Source organism: Oculina patagonica, chromosome 8 (genome assembly GCF_052425735.1).
Source record: "Oculina patagonica isolate OP01 chromosome 8, crgOcupat, whole genome shotgun sequence".
NCBI lineage: Eukaryota > Metazoa > Cnidaria > Anthozoa > Scleractinia > Oculinidae > Oculina > Oculina patagonica.
The window spans coordinates 21,163,440-21,181,209 of record NC_135765.1 but is presented as its reverse complement, the minus strand read 5'-3'; the positions used below and the strand labels follow the sequence as shown (position 1 = coordinate 21,181,209).

The 17,770-nt window shown below is 37.9% G+C and overlaps 2 protein-coding genes across 2 annotated transcripts; one reads left to right on the top strand and one right to left on the bottom strand.

Annotated features, from left to right (window-relative positions):
* Positions 1–1,231: 1,231 nt before the first annotated feature.
* LOC144662752 (vacuolar protein sorting-associated protein 26C-like) lies at positions 1,232–11,605 on the bottom strand. Its single transcript, XM_078523651.1, has 11 exons — positions 11,465–11,605; positions 7,430–7,623; positions 5,966–6,065; positions 5,266–5,346; positions 4,426–4,500; positions 4,235–4,315; positions 3,095–3,164; positions 2,709–2,735; positions 2,418–2,440; positions 1,921–2,023; positions 1,232–1,624 (listed from the first exon to the last, which is right to left on the bottom strand). Exons 1-11 carry the CDS (start codon positions 11,588–11,590, stop codon positions 1,542–1,544), a joined length of 963 nt encoding a protein of 320 aa, XP_078379777.1. The 5' UTR covers positions 11,591–11,605; the 3' UTR covers positions 1,232–1,541.
* Positions 11,605–16,312, top strand: LOC144662749 (N-alpha-acetyltransferase 50-like). The gene is made up of 6 exons (XM_078523648.1): positions 11,605–11,685; positions 11,759–11,855; positions 13,027–13,069; positions 13,522–13,641; positions 15,233–15,299; positions 16,089–16,312. The coding sequence occupies exons 1-6, from the start codon at positions 11,627–11,629 to the stop codon at positions 16,246–16,248; spliced, it is 546 nt and encodes a 181-aa protein (XP_078379774.1). The 5' UTR covers positions 11,605–11,626; the 3' UTR covers positions 16,249–16,312.
* Positions 16,313–17,770: the final 1,458 nt, after the last annotated feature.

The following is a 17,770-nucleotide window of genomic DNA, read 5'->3' as shown; positions in this document are numbered from 1 at the left end:
GACCGCGGAGGGGGAGGGGCTGGTAGGGCTATAGCCCTACCACTTTTTTGGTTGGGTTGATATTTTAGGGCTCACGAAACAAATAATGTAATATATAGCTATAGGCAAGCCTAAAAGCGGAGCTCCACATTTATTTACAAAATGACCTAAATGGATAAAAACTAAACCTTGCCCACGCTGAATCTATCGAAACTGTGTTCAGAAAGTAAAAACATCATGAAATTTTCTGTCATAAAATCAGACTCAGCAATTCAGTAGGAGGTTGTTAGCTTGCATCAATAAAATCTCTTTCTTCGGCGGACTTGATCTATTTAGTGCTTAGCTTCGTTTTAACAAAATCATTTGCTTAAGTTATTATATTCTTCAACAGCAAACAACAGAGACAAGCAAACTGGACTTGCACGAGGAATATAATTCGCAATTATTTCGGTCTCCTCGTAAACAATTTTCGTTTTCCACAATTTCGTGGACTGATATAGATGACTTTTGAGGACATCTTGGGAGAAATAATGTTCTCTGTCGCTCTTTTTACTCGCAGTTTCATTCAGCCTACACAGCAAACACCGTGCAACAAATTTTCCCGCGTTTTCATATCATATAACTTCGTTGAGATCTAACTGAAACGTCCACATCATCCAGTCGATAGAAAATAACGTCAATTGCTCGTTGTAAAGCTACGAAAAGTGCGACCACAGATCAATAAAATTAAAATTTATCCGTGTAGCGATTGAACGAGAGCCACAATTTTTTGCGTAAAGGCGCATCGAGGTTTCGATACACTCACACTTGAAAAAAGACAAACAAAATGGAGCAGTTGGATAATAAACCTCTCAGATCTTTTGCTGTGTAGTGTCGCTGAGTAATTTTACCTGTTGTCTACATTTTGTCTTGCCCTGCAAGCTTTATTTTCTGTTTGTAATTTCCTTTCTTTTCTTTAGTCACGGGCAGGAAAACTTCTCGTCCCTAGGCCTAATCCGTGCGTACGTACTTGGGCGGCGGCGAACTCCAAAATTTCTCGGCTCGATGGATAGCCATTTGCTTATGCATGCTCCGCTCGCGCGCGCCTTCGGCGCGCGCGGGAGCTCCGCTATGAATTTTCACATGATAAATAGCGGAAATAGCGGACCCCTAACGCTTGCTTGTTTTAGCCAGCTTTTTAGCCCTACCACTTCAAAATGGTCTCCGCGGTCCCTGATCCATCCTTTAAACAACCAGAGCTCGAATTTCAAGAAAACATCCACGCAACATTTTGAGTTCTTTTCTTTATATAATCATGTCCTTTTAATATATAAAAATATCGATTCTGTACATTGTTTACATTCCTAATAGTTCTTCCTTCAGGAAAGAACAGTAAGTCATTGCTATTTCTATTACATAGATTTGCTGTTGTGTTAAAATGTTTTTGTAAGACCTTTTATTCGGATTCTATACAACTGTTTTTATCAGCAGTTTTACGGCATTCCAGTGGTTAAGAAGGTGACCTAGAAAGCCTTATATGTTTCTTAAGAAATCATTACTGTTTTAGTCATGATAGCATTGTTTTAAGTTCTAATAACTTTAATTGGAAAATTCTCTGTAATAAGGTGATCATCTTGAAGAACTATAACCACATTCACTTCAAACTCTAAGAGGCAAAAAACAAAAACAAAATAAACGTTAGTGACCGGAAGTTGCTAATAACACCAAATCTAAAACATGCATAGAGCGCAGTTTTGTGTTAACCTAATTTGTTCGCTAAGCGTTTTTACTGGTTCAAAAAAGAAAGCTTGTGGTACTCGTTTTAACCAATCAGAAAGAAGATATCGCCTTCTCAGTCAGTCTGGTGCAAATCAGATCTGGCTGACGCGACTTTTCCCACGCAAAATACAAAATACGTTCACTTGCTGTTTATCTTACAATTTTGTTCAAGTTTAGCTATACCTATTTTGAAGTTTGCAGTGGCCAAGGTCGGGCATGTGAAAAGACGTGGAAAAATCATGTAAATTGGGATCCTTAGTCCGCGACAAACATCTCCTTCAGCGATCTAAAACAAAATATTCATAAACAGTTTATATTTAAAAATACCCTAACTTAGAACAATGGAAAGCGCATAAATGAATGGCCCGGGTAATAGTATGAAACAATAAAAAACGAGTTCGTTTTTCTTTTATGGCCCAAGAAGTTGTCACCCTCCAAATGTAGCGATAGAAAGGGGGTTAATTAAGAAAAGAAATGCAGTATCCCTCCTCTATGAGAAAAGGGTACCATTCTACTTTCCAGGGTTTATGAAAGGGTTACATATTCTGTCAAAAATAGTGTATGCAAGGATACGAGTTTTGACTTTCAGGGAAGAGCCTCCCCTTGTAAAATTTTTTAGGTGGGGATGCCCAAGGGGCGTTAGAGCTAATAAATTTAGAGAAAGTAAATTGTTATTGTACCTGAATATTCTGAATCTCAGTAGCTGTAAATAAAAAAAGATAAATATCAGACAGCATAATACCATCTCTGACAAGCAGAGGTTGCCAAGTGACCTGATGTGTGCCTTGGCAACTCGCTCGGCTCAAGCAGTTCTATGACAATTTATTTATATGAATTTGAAGATTTGCTATAACTAAATTATTGACTTGTCCCTGACTTTACACCGACAAAAACAAACAAAACAAAAAACATTTTACACTGGCAATAACAACACTGATTGAATGAAGAGGGGAGAGTGAAGAGTTACTTACCATCTTTTGAATATCCTTCTGCACAACCTGAATACAGCAAAGAGACAAATGATTCAAAACATTGTACACTTAATACTTAACCAGTAAATAGAATAGAATAGTCAATAGAATCTATTTTTGCTGAAATTTAAGGTTATCCTACATCTTATCCCTCATAATCTAACCAACTATGGACCCCCAAAATAATCTACAGGGCTGTCATTTCGAAGCGTAACATGTAGCACCTATTCAACTGAGTTCACTCAATGTTAGAAGTGAAGATGTTGATTGGTGTTTTGTTGTCCTAACAGGGTGGTCATAACAACAAGGTGATTGTAAAATGGGGTTCCACTGTAATGCCTTACAAATGAAAATGAAATGATTTGTTAAACAAAATATTTACTTACCACACGTTTCCACTCTGACAAGCTGTAGTTCAATGGATTTGATTGGTTTGTCTGAGTTCACAACTTCTAGCTGGAAATTAATATATTTTACATTTGATTTATATTATTGAATCCAGATGATTGAGATTCTATTATGTATCATGATAAATAAATGGTAAGCAAATTGATAAAATTAATCAAATTATGTTTTTTGCGGGCCCAAGAGAGGCCCGCAACCCTAATCTTGACAGTGACCAGCGGATTGCGTATTACGCGTGCGCGCCACGTTTATAAAGGCTATCTGCAAACCGGAAGTTGAAAATTTTGTTCTTCCACTAAGAACGATCGGAATGCAAAAATGTGTCAATCACGACAGTTTGTCATAACAGCGGAAGAGAAAAATCTTGTCTCCAAGAGCGATAAGAATGCGAAAAATGAGGCTTCTGTCGGAAGATTGCAGACATTAACATCATTAAGACGTTGTTTTATAGGTGTTGCTTTTGAGAAGATCTGATGTAATTGTATCACAGATAAACTACGGCAAAGCGAATGATTCCAACAACGGTTATTCTCGAGAAATTCCTTATAACACTGACAACAAAGCGAGTTTGCCGACGGAGGAAAATCACATCTCAATTCACACCGCGTGCTCGACTACACTTCGCAAAACTGTCAATCAAAAAAACAACTCTGATTGGTTCGCGGCAATAGGAAACGGTAAAAAACATTCGTGACTTAAGCGTGACGCGTTACTCGACCTTACTCGGAATAATTTTCTTTTGTCCAGTGATTTATCGACACTGTCTAAAAAATTTAATATCGATAAACTTTGGCTTATTCACCATTAAAACATGGCAAACTTGTCAACATATGATTGGTAATATCAAACCAAAAAAAATCATCATAATTTCGCACACATTGAGATAGTGTTATTCTCAGTGGACAGACTCCCAATAAACAACCGCAGTTTATAAAAGAAATCTCAATTACCACAGTTATGCCAACTTCTGGAAAACTTCCCAAAAACTTCGACTTGAAGTAATTTTCCAAACTAACAAAAAACACTTCCCTCCCAGTACCTTCTCTTAACTGCATCAAGGCCCGCACTTTCTAACCTGTGGTTACCACTAGTTTTCATGAGATTAAAAACCAGAAACATACCTCTCCTGTGAAAGGTTTGGTGATGCAACACTGAGCACTGTCCAGACGACCTTTCACCAAAAACTTTGGAACCTTTGCTCTCTGTGGGTAGCAAAGAATCACAAGCAGTCATGACAATAATGAGACATAATATAAAGATGTTAAATCAAAATCAATACATAAAGTTTCATATATTGAAATCTAAATTATACCTCTTTTACATTCTCAAGAGACTCTGGTGTGATAGAAAAATCCACTGACTTCACCTCAGCCTTCTTAGATGCAGCCTATAACAGTTGTAGCAAATTTTGAAAAGCTGTTATTGCAAGCATTAGACCATTGAATATGTTATGCAGGACTTTCAATAACTTTTTAAGATAGTGTGCACAGCTGAGATTGCTGACAATAATGGCTGAGTGCGGAGTTCACAAACATCTGACTAAACACACTGCTCTCCCAGCTCCCAGGTGCACTAATTGGATAACCTGATAAAACACTGGGATTGACATGTTTTGGAATAGTCTGATGCCATTGCCATTTACTAATAGTTAGGCCTAACCTGTATATGGCTTGGTAATTGCACAGACTGAAATGACAATTCCTTGCAATTCTATCTCCAGGAATCATGAATTATACTTCCCGGTAAAAGTGAAGAACAGCTCCCAGAATAGTGTGATTTCAGTTAACCCGTGAAATAGTTATTACACTTTTAGATACTATTAGACACAAATTCCATTGTTTTCTTTTGTTTCCGGTTGACTTTTACGCACAAACTGGTAGATATTAATATTGTTTCAACGGTTAAAATGAAATCACTCTAACCAGTCGGCTGACTGTTGACCAACAGAATAACCTGTCAGCCAACAGGTTTGAAACCATTGAATCTTGATCATCTGGACTCTTACATTTTTGGAGCAAAAACTTCTATGAATCAACTTTGGGATCTAACAATCTTGTCTTTTGTACTTTCTGTTCAGGTCAAGGTTCTTGCTGATTTATCAAACAAATTAAACAGTGGGCTAAGCATGAATGTTTAATGGCTAAACAGTTACCTTGTTCTCAACAATAAACTCAGCTTGGCTCTGAAGATCTTTGTTAAGCAATGACCTTTTCATTTCACTTCTGAGATAATACTGCAGAACAAGCAAACGCAAGTCACCTAACATTAACTGACAACTGAGAATATCTTATTAAAACATAAAGTAAATATTACGGTAACCAGTTTTGCCTAATTTGATATGCACATCCTGGAAAATTAAAGCTATGGAAAGATAATTCTACACATTGAAGAACTAATAATTTGTATTTTGAACAATAGAATTGAATCAATTAAACCGTCTTATAAATGGAACTTAATTGTTATTTAAGATTATCATGATAAAATGAAAACAATGCCAAAATATCCCTAATGGCTTGTACAGAGCAAATGATGTTAACAAACTTGCAAAGAACTAGAAGTGATCAATCTAGATAATAAAAACTGCCCGGGATATAATAATGATGTGGTTCGATTTTTGGTACAATTTGGTATATTTCTCCTTTCTTCTAAGCTAAAAGCTAATGTTCAAAACAAAGTGATAAGTTAACTTGGGGTTGGATTGTACAATATTTACAATGTAGTTCACATGTAAGTTCCTTTTGGTCATCACTTCCTTTAATCTTGTAACAAGGATAATATTATGTATGAACTGAAATAATAATATTATGCAATTTAATGTAAATCAAAGACAAAAAAGTAAACTTTAGGAATACCTGAATGTTGACAAACACTCCATGATAGGTCTCATATAGTGGTTTGTTGCCCTTGGGTTTCAGCGGGATCTCAAAAGGAAGTTCAGTCTTGCCATTTGGTGTAAACATTGCAGTCATTTAAATCTAACTCAATTTACCACTCACATATTGAAATATTTATAACATAAAAGGAAAGGAAGCAAACAAAAGAAAGGGCATTGCATGCAAAAACACTGTGACAGACACGTAAACAACAGTAAATTCAAATTGGAAAGAATGTCAATGTGTTTCATAAAGGTTAAAAGTACTCGTCTGTCAAGCCTGGTTTTCACTAGCGATGCAAGCACAACAGCTCTTATTTCACTGTGAAAATGTCCTTGACGCGGTACTGTTCCTTGCGCTTGTGCTTGCATTTGTGCTAATATGCTTGTGTCAAGGTTGACAAGGTTGTGCTTTTGCTTGAACTGCTAGTGAAAAAAACAAGCTTCAGGCTAAAGGCAAGATGTCAATTATAAGCTTTCTATTAATTTGTTGTGTCAGGTAGCTGACCTTGTTACGTTTTTGACCTAAGACCCCCCCCCCCCACACTCTTATCTGAAACACTAATGGTACCTTTTCTCGACACCCAAAAAATAGCTAGCTTTGAAAGGGTCTATAGATTCCACAACAAAATTCCTGTTAACATCCAAAAGTGATAAAAGTGATATTCTCTTGAACTTATAATAGCGGAGCTCCACAGCGGCCCGATGGGCCGCAGAGCAGAGCCCCATACACATAGAAAATCCACAGAAATAGGAAAACCATGAACTTGAGTTTTCATGGTCATCATGGCTAGTGGCATGGCTCTCGGGCCTGTCCGTACATATGTACAGTGTCGCGCACTTCAGAAATAAATAAACCCTCACCTATATGTTACTGGGCATCCACGTTAAGGTCTATTGACAGCTGTCAATACAAAATGTCTGCTGACAAGTATCACGTGACCATATCGCAGGCTCAGGTGTATGTTTTATGCCTATGGTCAGTGAATGAAATTTAAATAAAGTACAAAGTAAATATGCCTTATTTGTATTTTGGGACGAGAGCCTTCTAAATGTGAATGCGAGGCTAATGCAGGGTACTTTTCTCAAAATTGCAAAGAAACATCCAAACTATTTTTTTTTCTGATTGACACTGGTATCTCTCTAGCCCTCTAGCCTGCAGATCACCGACTAGCTCTAGATTCTCAAAGCGTTTATAATTTTTAAGGTTTTTCGGCAACCCAGTCGCAATTTTCCATGCTTTACTTTGCAATTTTGAGCAAAGTACCCCGCATTAGCCTCGCATTCATGTTCAGAAGGCTCTCGTCCCAGGGCCGTCGTGGAATATGAATAAGGCCTATTACCGGGGAGCTCCCCTTTTAGGCCTGGCTAAATCTATTTACTATCTACCACACAAAACTGACAGTCACAAATAAACATAAACCAAACAAGGATTGAATGGTATAATTTGCCAGGTTTTGCAATCTCCAGGGAGTAGTTGACAAGCTGGATTGGCTTGAGTGAGTTGTAAAACGCTTCAAATACTCCAACACTCTTAGCGCTCAACTGAAGATTCACTGCTCCTTCCATACACAGTGTGATGCCATTGTGTGGAAGCTCTCCACGACTTTGAACCACTATAACACCCTTAACAATATCCTGGAAATTCAGTGCAAAAATTAATTTCTCCATGTCTATAAACCCTGTCCAAGAGTGACTAATATTTTGTTTATCTTTAGTATATCAATATCAATACACTGATTGTCAAGCAAAAAGGTGAAGAGAAAATAGAGAATCATAACTGGGAACAGTAGAATCCTGATTTCTTGAATCTCTAGGGGAAACAAAAATTTCTTTGAAAAATTCAAGACTGGGGAAATCAAATGTAAATTACAGAGGAGAAATATCTAAGTGAAAGTAAAATTGGTTTGAGAAATCTGGATTTTCGGGAAACGGAAGGTTCAAGGAAATCAGGATTCTACTGTAATCTCTAAAGTATACCATGGAATCTTCAATAGACCATATTCGTATTGGACTGGAACTAGCTTGCAATGAAGGCCTAATGCAGGGGAATATCATTAAAAAGAGCTTCATTCCATTTGCATTTGAAAAGATTACCCCCATTATCCTTCATTGCAAGCTAGTTCCATACCAATACCGAGAATATGAATATGGTCTATTATCATGTTTGGTTCACACTTGTCAGTTGTGAGATGACACAACCATATATACAAGCAAGAATGTCCACACTTGCAATATGCATGAGAAGGCATTTAGGCATTGTATTGTTCCAGAAAATATCTATACCCCTCCCACGTAAGGTTATTTGGTTTAAATCCCCCCACCCCAGTTTAGCCCCATACTTTCCTTTAAAATTTTGGCCTTTGAGACCCCCAACCCCCTTGGAATTTCCACTGGCCTTCCATGGGGTGGGTATGGGTATTTTTTGGAACTGCACAGGCATGATTTGAATCACAACAACCAAATTTTGTCTTTGTGTTTATCTCATGCCAGTTAACACTTGTAAAATATAAGCACAAACAATTGCATAAGCATAAGCACAAGAAAGGAAAAAAATTCCTTTTTTGAGCTTGCGCTTATCTACATCCCCTACACAAGTTTCCTTATGTTTATAAATGCTTGTGCTTATCATAAACAAATGTGTTGCTGAACAAATCAGGAAAAGTGCGACACTAGAATGAGGATGTAGGATGTTATTGTGCTGCAAGAAGAATACCAATGTGATGTGAGCTGAACAAATTACAAAACCCCAAATCCAATAACAATGCACCAGTCATTTGAAACTCCCGCCTCCCCCCCCACCCCCCTTGGGCATGAGCGGGGCATTCACTTTTTTGGCAAGTGAAAGCAAGTGACCCTGGAAGAAAAGTGAATGGTGAACTCCCCCGCCCCTTTATATGATCCACACACATGGTAATTCATGTAGAAAACTTGTTATAGCCAAGCACAACAAAGGGATGACAGTAAGGGAAATGAACACATTGATTTCAGAGCAGCTAGGAATACATTTGCAAAGGCTCCCCGATGGACAAGGAAGAAGACGACTATTTGAAATTTCCAAGTCAACTTTATATGGAAATGCAGGATGATATTACAATATGCTCTGTGTGGTGTTTGAACAGCTGGCTCTCTGTTATTAAATGGATCTCTAGAACTATCTAGAAGCTTTCTATTATGCACCTATCAATGTTAAGCCCGAGGGGGGGGGTCGGGCAAGGGGTGGGGATTTTGACATTTTCTATAAAAAAATGTCAAATTCCCCACCCCGGGACAAAATAATTGGTCAAAATCCCCATGAAAGGTGGTCAGATGTCCTTCAAACCTTCTATAAATGACCAAAATCCCTACCCTGGGGCCATCACGCACAATCAAAATCCCTACCCTGGGGACCTACCTCACGATTAACATTGATAGGTGCATTACCGGTACATTGTATTCTAACTCAACTTAAACTATCATAAATGAATGTCTCCAGCTTCTTTAATGCGCTATTATTGTCAACTAACATTTAACGTAAGAGGAATTTCTTAAATCTTGCAGACAGTTTTTAGTTGTATTTCACTCAGTATTAGTAATTCATTCATCTTGAGCAAGTGGACATAAATAATATATGCGAAATTACCATGCGGCACAAAAATGCAAACCGCTGACCATGGAGTGAGCGCCCCGCTTAAGATAAAGATAATAAGATAAGAAACTTTATTTAAGTGTCAAAGCCTTATAGCCTGGAAAATAAAACCATACTAATTAGGGGACACTGCTAAAAACTAAAAGCTACACTAATACCAGGGCTCAAAATAATTTTTGGATACTGACCGGTCATGTTGACCGGCCAAATCAATTTTTGCTCGGTCATGTCTCGTTTTTGACCGGTCAAAATATTGAGTATTTACTTTGAAGCAATAGCCTATTTATAATATGCCAAAAATTTCGCCTCGTAAGCTAAAACACTCGTTGTTAAAGAGTATAAGGCTTTAAAAGCTTAAATGTTTTGATCGCTAAAAGTGTCCTTTTATTATGTTCGCTTTTTGAATTTCCATTTCTTCTGCGTTCTACTCTACATAAAACAAAATGCTCAGTAGTCGTGTTATGTTACTCTGCATAGTTTTACATTAGTTAACGACTTATGGGTGGAGGCGATCTTGGTTGTAAGCACTTTACTGGTCTTTACTACCGAACACTAAATAGTAATAGGACATATGCCCATGCTACAAGTGAGATAACTTTGCCTTTGCTCGGCATGTAGGAAGAAAGGAAACGCCAACGACATCATGTCAACTGTGGTCAGTAAAAAAGATTCACGTCCTCGACTTCTAGATATCTTTCCTGTATCATGCAATACCAACAAAATAACCGCCGAGAAAAGATTTCACATTCGTCCACAACACTTAGCAAACAGGCCTTTCAGTAAGGGTGTGCCGGAAGTTTAACATGTCTTCAAGACTGCCAAGAGATTAGCGAGAAAGCCTACGTCACTTCGGATTTTAAAAATCTTGAATCTCTCCACTAACTCTGATCTCTCCAAGTTTTCAACGTCGCCTACAACAGAGAAGCCCGTTCTATGCGGTGCCTGATTGAGCTGCTGAAATATAATTACGGCAAAGTACTTTTAATCATAGATATCCGCGGAAGTAGCCTTACACAAGAAGACTTCGATAGAATTGGTGAGAAACACTCAAATGCCATGGCTAGAATAAAAGATATCGAGAGTTTTCGTTTCAATCTGTAGACGCCGGACGCGTCGGACGCCGGACAAATCCGTAAAGCGTGACCGTCTCATCTGTATTCTACAAATTTGTGACTGCAAGCTGCTATGATATTTTATGATTTTACTGTAAAATTTCAAGAAATACCGCGAATAAATTTTTAGTGTGTTATTTATTTGAAAGCCGTGTACGTGACCGGTCAAAATGACCACCGAACCAAAATTTTGTCCGGACAAATCGTCATTTTGGCCGGACATTGTCCGTTGACCGGCCGTTATTTTGAGCCCTGAATACTAATACCCCCGGTCTGGGATGCGAAGACCACGATTTCTGGCGCATCCCCCGCATAGTGGGGGACCAAAATGGAGTGAATCTAAATCGCTTTTTCCCCGCTCATGCCCGAGGGGGGGGGGATTTCAAATGACTGGTGCATAATTAAGCTTATATCCCGGTGCACCTACAAAAACTACATGTAAAGCTCAAATCAAAGCATTCTTCAAAGTGTTTAATAGGAGGTATCGTATTTGAGAGCTGTTTGGCTTCATCAAATCCACTCCTAAGAGGCTATCGACCTATACCCTTCTGATATCCTAGAATACCAACTGTACATGGGGGTATATACAGCTGGGGACGTATATCTGCGTATATGTATGATAGACCTGCAAAAGTAGTCGCTAATCAAAAAGAGCACTTACAAAACCAGTTCTGTGAAGAGCCCAACTCTTAAGCTATATGGACGAATTCAGTATAAGAAAGTGCAGCAGACTACTTACTCCTTCATAATAAATCTTGTTCACTCTTTTGAGGCGGATCTCCAGGGTCGCCATTTTTAAACTTGAGCCCGCACTTACGCTTGTGCGGCGGACAAACATTTGAGTATGAAAGCGAGGCTCGGGCATGTGCAGTGTTATTTGGCGGGAATCATTCCACGAGTAATGCCGCAAAATATGTCTAATGATCAGCAAGAAATTGTCATCTCCAAACCCTTGAAACCGTAAGATTATTTCTTTGTAGATTTTTACAATCATTTCTGTATTGATTGTTCGATTTTATTATCCTTTACTTAGGAAGGGAAGAACGGAGTTGGGCGATGTTACTCCACATAACATCAAGCAACTGAAGAAATTGAACTCAGTTGTATTTCCTGTTAGTTACAATGATAAGGTAAGCTTGTGAATTTACGTAATACTCGAGGAGTCAATTCCTTTTTCAAGAGATTTTTACCAGCACTTACCCGGCAAAATTTTTATAGCACTAAAAAAAAGAAGGAGAAAGCAAAGTTGGCTGAGAGCGATCACATGCGACGCGAGCCTGCGATCCTTCAGAATATTATGAATCTTGTAAATTTTCCAAAAGTTGCCTTACTGTGGGAACACTTGACTAAACGTTTAGAAGATAGGAGAAATTGAGTTGAAAACAACATACCGATTTCTAAATTTTCGTCGAAATCCTTAATAAAGCTGCGATCGATAACAGTTATATAATTTCCTCGGTTGAGTGAATTTATTTGTACAGTACATTTTTGTCATGCAATCTCCATTAAGATATGGGTGTGGATTTAAAGTTGTCCGTTGCATTACTTTCTCTTGATCTTGGTGATATTATGTATATTGTGATTTTAGGAAAACAACACGCTTTAGACTTGTCTGGTGTATTGTGACTTGCTTGTCTGATGTCAAGCATTCGTACAGTGTATAAGCTTACATGTGCTTTAGCTGTTTTTTTTTTTCCTGAGATTATAAACGAAGTCAATGTATATGTTCATTTCTTTAAGAAAAATGCATGTTAACCACAAACAGACCAATTATAGTTGGCAATAACGTAAAATCCATCCCTCTCCCCTAAACAGGTTTTAGGATGCTATCCATCATCTGTTCACACCATGAAAGTCCTTAAATTTGAATACTAAAATTCAGGGCCTTGAAAGTCCTTGGAAAGTAAATTGGGTGCAGGGGAAAGCTCTTTCAACTTGTTTCAATCAGTTCCTCAGATGGTAGCACAGAGATTTTAAGAATGTGACTTTGAGAAACTGGATTTTGAATCTTAGACAGTTCTTCAAAAGTCCTTATTATTTAAACCGTGGAGGTCGAGGTAAAATTTAGCTAATACATATTCAAAATCTTGAACTTATGATTAATAACAACCACCAAGTAGTTATCAACTCCCCCCTCCCCCTTCCCATGTTGCAAAATAGCCAAGTGCCCTAGTGTAGTTCAAATTGTTTTATCAACAAAGTTTAGCAGTGGGGAAGGCAATTGTGTTTCAAATACATTACAAGGCACCTATTTCTTGTTTGAGCCTTACATAGTATGTCTACATTTGTATTATTTCACAGTTCTACAAAGATGTGCTTGAAGTTGGAGAACTAGCAAAACTAGGTAATGTGGTGTTTATGTTAGCAGAGTTGAGCAATCCTGACCAACAAACATCTAATTTCTCAACACTTTTAATGCCAAGTCAAACAGAACACAGCATTGCTTATGCCAAGTTGTCTTTTCCCCCTGTTCTAAATTCTTTAATAACAAAATGGCGTGTCCTCACACAGGGCTTTAAAAAATGACTTGAATTTTAAGCAGCTTTTCAAATTTTGCCTGGGGCAATTGCGTGCACTGAGAGGCACTATTAGAAAAAAGTGTCTTGCCCAAGAACACAACCCAGTGACCCTGGCCAGGGCTTGAACCTTGACCATATCCGGAGTCTGGCGCATTAACCATTAGGCCACCGCCTCTCCAATAGAAGGTGGGAAAATCTCCTACTTATTGTAATAAGTAGGAAATTTTAACACTTTGTTACAGTTCATATAGATTTTAGATGTCTTTCTTTCTTCTAGCCTATTACAATGACATTGTAGTTGGTGCAGTTTGCTGTCGTATTGACCAAACAGAAGATGCCAGAAGGCTGTATATAATGACCCTGGGTTGTTTAGCCCCGTATAGAAGACTTGGCATTGGTAAGCTGATAGAGATACAAAATGTACTTAAAGTATGTGTTTCATCTTTTGCACTGTGTGAGCACTGAGAGAGGTAGGCACTATATACACAATTCAGTGGCTTGGGAAATAGGAAAAAAAAAAAAAAAAAAAAACCCAAAAAAAAAAAAAAAAAAGGGAAAGGGAAAAACGCACGAGAGGCCGTTAAGAGAGCTTCACTTAGTGCGAATAGGAAATGGTGGCATGATAAACAATTTTATTTCTTTAGCAGAAAATACAAAATACTTGCAGTCTATGTGTTTCGTTATTTGCACTTTGTGAATACTGAGATAAGGTCCAGGCACTGTATATTACAGTTAAGGGCCCACTGCTGGATTTATCGCGCGTTGCTAAGGTGCTAAAAGAGCGTGCGCTGTATTGCGTGTACGGGTTACTCATGCTATCTGTACGTGCCAGATGTGCAAAAAAATTTCCTTTCGAGCACTTCTTCAAACTCGCCAAATAAGATGAAACAATAAGAACTACCGAAAAACTTCCTGACAAATAGTTGACTTCACATCTGAGAATCAGTCAGATTAAATTGAACCAGGAAAAGCAGTTTTTTGACACATGCAAATAATCTCAAAAGCGTACGCGTACAACTAGCGCGCGCACTGTTCTCTTGTCATATGAATTACGCATGCGTTAACAAAATGATTTCCGGTTTGCAGAAAAAATCTAAATACTTGGCGGTCTTTAATTTGATTCACTTTTTTTCGACGTTATATTTTTCCGACCTGGGTCGGGAACATAACTAAGTATTCAATTGCTTAAATCATTTTTAATAAAAATTTTATGGACAAATCAATATTTTGAATCTCTCTAAAAAAATTATTTTCTATAATGAAATGAAACCCATACTTACCAAGATACAAAAACAAATAAAGATCATGACACCATGAATGATTTTCTGATAACATGCAAAACATCAAAAATTTTAGACTTTTTCTTTATTGGTCACGTGATCATGGGCGTGGCCCGATGACGTCATATTTACGTTATGGCCTGAGTAAAAGATTCATTCATAACTAAAAAAGAAAAATTGCTAAAACTATATAACCGTGAATGTCCCTAGCAACGGGTACAAATATATACGTCAGTGGGCCCTTAACACGCTTCACGAATGCAAAACTTCAATCATTCATAATTCACTGATTTTGTTCTTCGAGTGTTGAAGTGATTCTTTGAATCTCCATTTGAACACATGTAAATCAAATTAAAAGTATTGAAAAACAAAAAGGTAATAATTATTGAAAAGAAAGACATCTGGTAAAAATATATATTTATATATAATTATATAAATTATAGTACAGTCAAATGGATTTTTCCCACCTACTGGATTTTAACTATGGATTATGGCTAAAGGAATTTTTCCAAACAATTGGGAGGCCAGCGTAAAAAAAAGGAAAATATGCAAGCTTTATGAAGAGCTCTCCGGGTAAATTAATCATTTATTAAATTACATTATTTTACATAAGTTAAGGTATCGCATGTAATTCAAGGCAAGAGTTCAATCCCGCTACTGAGATGTGTCATGTTTGGTTTAAAATAATGCACATGTTCTATCTTTTAGGAACTGTGATGCTTGAGCATGTTTTGAAGTGCTGTGAAAAGGATGGCAACATTGACAATGCTTATTTGTAAGTATTAGCCTATTAGAAGTTTAAATGAGAATCAAACAAACATTTTCAAGTGTGTTATATAGGGGGGGGGGGGGAAAGGAAAGGAGGAAATTGTTGGGTGGGGGCGAAGAAAAAAAAAAAAAAAAAAAAAAAAACGAAAAAAAAAAAAAAAAAAAAACAAAAAAAAAAAAAAAAACCGAACCACACCCCCCTCTATATATATATTTTGTTGGCTAGTACTTGTTCTTTACTTTGTTTTTCATGTTTTTTAATTTATTAAATTCCACTTATCACACAAAAATTGTTGTGAACTATGACAAGCCAGTTGTAGCTCAGATTTGGTTGCTGTAATGATTTGTTCTAGTGCCTGGGGCACTTTTTTACTTTTTATTGCTTATTTCTTTTTTGAGAAACAACCGAATGTTCAAAACAAAACTTGAGTGGAAGTCGATGAAGTGAGCAAGGAAAGAGCTGTAAAAAATGGGATAGCAGATACTGTAGGAGAACAGAGGGTGGGAAAAAATTGTTTGGGTTTATAAACAAACTTAAACAACCCTCCAAGTTAAGACCATTTTGTCGCCTGGCGCTATTTTGGCTGGCGACTATTGCGGTCGCCAGCCTGGCGACTAAAATTGAGAGGAATGATTGAAGTTCAGCTAATTGGTGACTAATCCTGCGACCAAAACTTGAGTAGTTGGTGGCCAAATGGCCACTAAGGAAAAAAATAAACTTGGAGGGTTGTTAAACAAACGTTCTGCAAGATAAGATACACATAAAGTTGAATTATTTTTTGTTGTTTGCTTGCAGGCATGTCCAAGTTAGCAATGGAGGAGCCATAGGATTTTACAAAAGATTTGGATTTGAAATAATAGAAACGAAAAAACAGTACTACAAGCACATTGAACCAGCTGATGCTCATGTCTTACAGAAAACACTTAGGAGCAAGAAGACTGATATTTGTATATAAAGAAGATGAGAAGGTCTTCCTTGACAAGAACATTATTTTGAAAATGTGTCAACTGGACAGAAAATACCAAAATCCAGCCCCCCCCCCCCCAGGGGTTGGTATCTAATGACTTACCAAGAGGGTAAGTGGTTTCCCTGGGGCATTTTGAATTGAATGATGTATAATTATTTCAATAATACAGATGGAAGACGAACTATTGCTTAGTTTATTACATTAATTTTTTGGATAGCAGAAAAACTTTTTTGGAACTTGGAAAAAAACCCAGGACCACATCAAATTTCTTTGGTATAATATTTTGCTTCTTTGTACTTTTAGGTTTTAGAATGAAACAATAAAAATTTAGTGTCAAACTTGGTGATGCTACATGTCGTAATTTTTGTCACTTTTGTCATTCTTATAAATAAGTCTACAAATAAAGTTTTACTTTAAACTTAAACCATGAATGCCTGAAAAATTTCTAATAAGTCCCGTGAACAGGCTCCCTAGTGGTGTATAGGGCAACAAAAATAGGGAAGACAGAGCTAAGTGTGGCCTCGGTAGGAAGATGGGAGAATGCCCTAGTGGGGAAAAATGCACTTGTCCATTGTGTTTGCCCCATACCCCACTAGGGAGCCTGTTCGCCTGCTACTGAAAAGTTGCATGAGGAAAGTGACTGCAAGTATATGTAAGTTGGCAGAACCTGAACTTTGTGTGATTTGAACGTCTGTCTTTGCCAAAAATAATAATTTGCATGTTCCCCCCCCCAGGGTGGGGGGGGGGGTACTTGACCTATGTTTGGGTATAGGTACAAAGGACAATCATTTACTCTTTATTGTGATTGCGTCCCATATGCGATATTCCAAGCATTGTAATGCGAACACCGATCCCAGCAAATTAAAATATGCTTTTCATTGAAGTGAAAACGAAAACAATGTAAATACCCAATGACAGTTTTGCAGCCATACCCTGTCTAGGACAGGCTCAGGCCCTGTTTAGGACAGAAGAGCTTGAAATTATATACCCTGTTCAGGGCCGGAGGAGTCAAAAACCATACCCTATCCAGCGGCATGTCCCCGTATAGGCCATATAGGGGAGTGCCCCTCCTGCAGGGTACACCCTGTCACTTGTAGAGATGTTGTTGGGCTTCTCTACGGGTGGGACTGCACGGAACACTGGAGATGGTTTCATCACATTTCCAAACACCAGAAAGCTCGTCAAAACTACTCTGCTGTGCGTCATATTTTCAACTCTCCTCTCTGTTTGGAAATGTGACAAAACCCACTCTTGTGTTTGATATCTTATTCCAGTATCCCTTTATTCCTAATATGACACTACGAAACACTCATGCAAACATCTGCAATCACAAAGGGGGTAGTGTGACCCTGGCTGTGAAGGGTCACTCGCGTTGAAGGTAGAGTAACCCTGGGGCTCAGCAAACTATTTCCATGTAAACAGATTGACTTGCCTACCAGGGGTAAGTCTGGATATACGGGGGAACTGTGAAACTGGGAGGGCCAATTTTTGGCTCAGTTGGTAGGGACAC

What these genes read in the sequence shown, in the direction of transcription:
- LOC144662752 (XM_078523651.1), bottom strand. Translation starts at nt 11,590, where the DNA reads ATGCCCGAGCCTCGCTTTCATACTCAAATGTTTGTCCGCCGCACAAGC. An exon ending in GAGTGTTTGTCAACATTCAG is followed by an intron (nt 5,347 to 5,965) that starts GTATTCCTAAAG and finishes CTTGTTCTGCAG; the next exon opens with TATTATCTCAGAAGTGAAAT. An exon ending in AGAAGGATATTCAAAAGATG is followed by an intron (nt 2,441 to 2,708) that starts GTAAGTAACTCT and finishes TTTTATTTACAG; the next exon opens with CTACTGAGATTCAGAATATT.
- LOC144662749 (XM_078523648.1), top strand. Translation starts at nt 11,627, where the DNA reads ATGCCGCAAAATATGTCTAATGATCAGCAAGAAATTGTCATCTCCAAA. An exon ending in TGGAGAACTAGCAAAACTAG is followed by an intron (nt 13,070 to 13,521) that starts GTAATGTGGTGT and finishes TCTTTCTTCTAG; the next exon opens with CCTATTACAATGACATTGTA. An exon ending in AACATTGACAATGCTTATTT is followed by an intron (nt 15,300 to 16,088) that starts GTAAGTATTAGC and finishes GTTTGCTTGCAG; the next exon opens with GCATGTCCAAGTTAGCAATG.